At 29.0% G+C, this 3121-nt stretch overlaps 1 protein-coding gene across 3 annotated transcripts in view; it reads left to right on the top strand.

Annotated features, from left to right (window-relative positions):
• Positions 1–1648: 1648 nt before the first annotated feature.
• LOC108777643 (tRNA (guanine(10)-N2)-methyltransferase homolog) overlaps positions 1649–3121 on the top strand; it is a 4101-nt gene continuing 2628 nt past the window's right edge. For all 3 annotated transcript variants that reach the window (XM_018544582.1, XM_018544584.1, XM_018544583.1), the window contains exons 1-3: positions 1649–1794; positions 2238–2303; positions 2790–3038. In XM_018544582.1, the coding sequence (XP_018400084.1) occupies positions 1720–1794; positions 2238–2303; positions 2790–3038 (390 nt within the window). In that variant the 5' untranslated portion in view covers positions 1649–1719. The remainder of the gene's footprint in view (positions 1795–2237; positions 2304–2789; positions 3039–3121) is intronic.

Below are 3121 nucleotides of genomic sequence, written 5' to 3' on the forward strand. Positions count from 1 at the left end.
CTAGAGATCCTATATGGAGAGATGGGCCAATGTCCGGCATGATGTTGTGAAACCGGAAATCACATGATCTTGGAAATGCGCGCTAATATATCAACGCCAATTTCGAAACATCACGTAACACTACTTGTTTATTATAACTTTGTTAACTCAAAGTTGTAATGAATAATTATTAGAGAAAGTTTATTTTTCGTAAATATAGAATTGTGGATAAAACAGACAAAATAGACAAAAACGTGCAAAACGTATTAAATTCGAATAAAAAAGTTGCTTTCCATTTACACACAGTGATACGAAATCTGAAGTGATATGAATATTTTATATTTAAACAATGACTTTACTACTTATTTATTTGGTGAAAACTTATCGCATAATAACACAGATTTCTAACCTCATATTTAATGTGAGTTAACAAGATTTAATAAATCATACGATCTCGAGTTTGTGCAGATTGTTGGCAAAAAGTCAATTGCCAGAATGAAAAAAAAAAACAATTTTAGGTTAATTTACATATAAAATGTATGTATGTATTTATAAATGAATTTTTATATATATTTATATATATATATTTTTTCCAAAAGTTCTAGTGATACATTTTTGATGATTTTAAACTTACTTACTGTAAAAGAGACTCGTCTAAGTTAATTTTTGTCTCTGACAATACTTCTTATAATCATAAGCAGACGACGCTCCTCTCACTCTCACATTCGCTTCTTTCACTTTCACATCCGGTTTCACAACATCATGGCAGAGCCAATCACGGATCAGTCGGCATTGGCCCATCTCTCCATATAGGATCTCTACACGGAACTCATCGACTCGCGTAAAGATACACGTGCGGTCTCGCGCTTTGCGTTCACTTGGCGCGAGACACTACCGTGTCTCTTGATATGTATAAAATTTTTATATAAAAATAATAAGGTACGTATAGTAGAAAGTATTAAAAAGGTATAGAAGTATTAAAGCTGAAGTTGAACTTCCAAAGTATAGGAAATATAGGAAGTATAGGAAAGTATAGGAAAAAAAAGTATAGGAAGACAAAGAAAATACTGTACGATATGTAATGTATATTATAATATTTCCACAGTTTTTCGTGTATGTTTCTTTTCAAGAGCAGGAGTTGGAAAGAAACATCTCATCGAATACCATGTTCTGACTTGCAAATGCAGCAAGACCGCACCATTATAAAATTGCAACTTTTAATTTGTAAATTAATGTATGTACAATAATCCGCTGCAATCCGTCGAAGCTCTCGTTATCATTCTCACAATCAGTCAACTTAATACTCTCGGATATCTATCTTCGTTGCTCTTGACTACTCCCCGACCTGCCGCGATGACCAATCAATTCATTACTAGAAAAGAAGAGAACTACTCCGCGACTAGGGATCCTACTGAGGATCCCTACTCCGCGACTATTTCTCTCTCTTTCTATCAAGTCTTCAGCTTCTCTCGTATGAACGCTCAGTCTATCTTATAAGTCTATGGACACAACTCTTTTATAGGACTCTAGCAGTGTGAATCCAGCATATGAATACCGGCCATAGTACCCTATAATCTCTGTTAAGAGGGTCTCTACCGCTGGTTAAACTTTCCAATCTTGTAAAATTTATAATCATTGATTAATTTGAGGTTAAGTTACTATTATCAACAATAACAAACTCCGCGTGAATATTAATACTTTTAATACAGTGTTTTATGTAACGGTTTGTGGTATTAAACAATGTTAAAAATGAACAATCAATTAAAAAGGTATCTCTTTTGGTTTGCCCACGAGCATGTTGACTTCCGATTACCTGTGAGTAGTTTTTTTTATCATGAAATTTAATAATTATATATATTATATAGAGAATGATTTTTTTTAAATTGATAACTAAAGTGATCTACTCTATATTTGACAATGTATCAAATTTTTTTAAATCTACGTTTTATATTCAAGAGAAATAAATATTTCTTTAATATTATTTTGTTCAAGAATTTATATTTAACTGTACAACAATATAGACTACAAGATTTTTGTTTTAATCAATTTTACATAGAAAAGGAAATGTATTGTTATTTTTCTATATATTTATTTTTATATCCACTGCTTTCAAAAATGTTATATATTTATATTTTGGAAGAAAAATTATTTCTGAACTTTTATAGTAAATTTGTTTCAAAGATGGTTCTATAAATGTGTATTTTATAAATATAAAATTGAGTATTATTTTTTTATACTACTCCAGCTGTATTTTCTAGGAAATGGAATCTATATTTGACATGTTTAATATTAAGCCATATACATTGACAAGACTAGAGGAACATGTAAGGAAGTATGAAAATTATTAAGTATATATGATGGTATATATATTTTTCTAACAATAAAAAAAAAAATATATATATATATCTGTGGAACATCCATTGGAACAGTTTTAGAATTTCTTTTTAAGACGTGTTTTTTAATACAATTTATATTGTAACAGCAGTAATTGTAAAATAATTTTACAAATGAGAAATATGAGTTGATTTATAGAAATGTTATTATTATTTAAAAAAAACATTAAACTGTGTATTTTAAACTTGTATAAACTTTATGCAACTTTTATGGAAAGATAAAATTTTAATGATAATTAGTAAATGAAAATGTTATTAACATATATTGAAACAAATAATGTATAGTATAGTTTGAGCAGAGAAATAAATTTATCAAATATAAGAGAAATAAATAGAAATAAATAGAGAAATAAATAAAAAGAAATAGATAAATAAATAAAAAGAAATAGATAAAATAAAATTTATCAAATTTTTTAGCCTTACTGGATTGTGGATTTATCTGATGAAAATTTAGTGCATCAAATTGCAAGTAGGGCAGTCTCGTTGCGCTTCTGTTTAGAGCTTTGGGCACAAGCTAAACAAAACGAAGAATTACATAATTCTTTAAAAGCTTATTCAGCTAAAAATTCAGAGCCTTTCGCTAGAGATAAAAAAAAATCGTTTAAGATTGTAGTGGAAACTTTCTGTAAACACTTTTCACAACGTGAGAAAATCAATAAAATCGAAGTAAGTAAATATTTCTCAATTACTATGACAAGAGAGAGAGAGAGAGAGAGAGAGAGAGAGAGAGAGAGAGAGAGAGAGAGAGA

This window comes from Cyphomyrmex costatus, unplaced genomic scaffold, assembly GCF_001594065.2.
Source record: "Cyphomyrmex costatus isolate MS0001 unplaced genomic scaffold, Ccosl1.0 scaffold452, whole genome shotgun sequence".
Classification (NCBI taxonomy): Eukaryota; Metazoa; Arthropoda; class Insecta; order Hymenoptera; family Formicidae; genus Cyphomyrmex; species Cyphomyrmex costatus.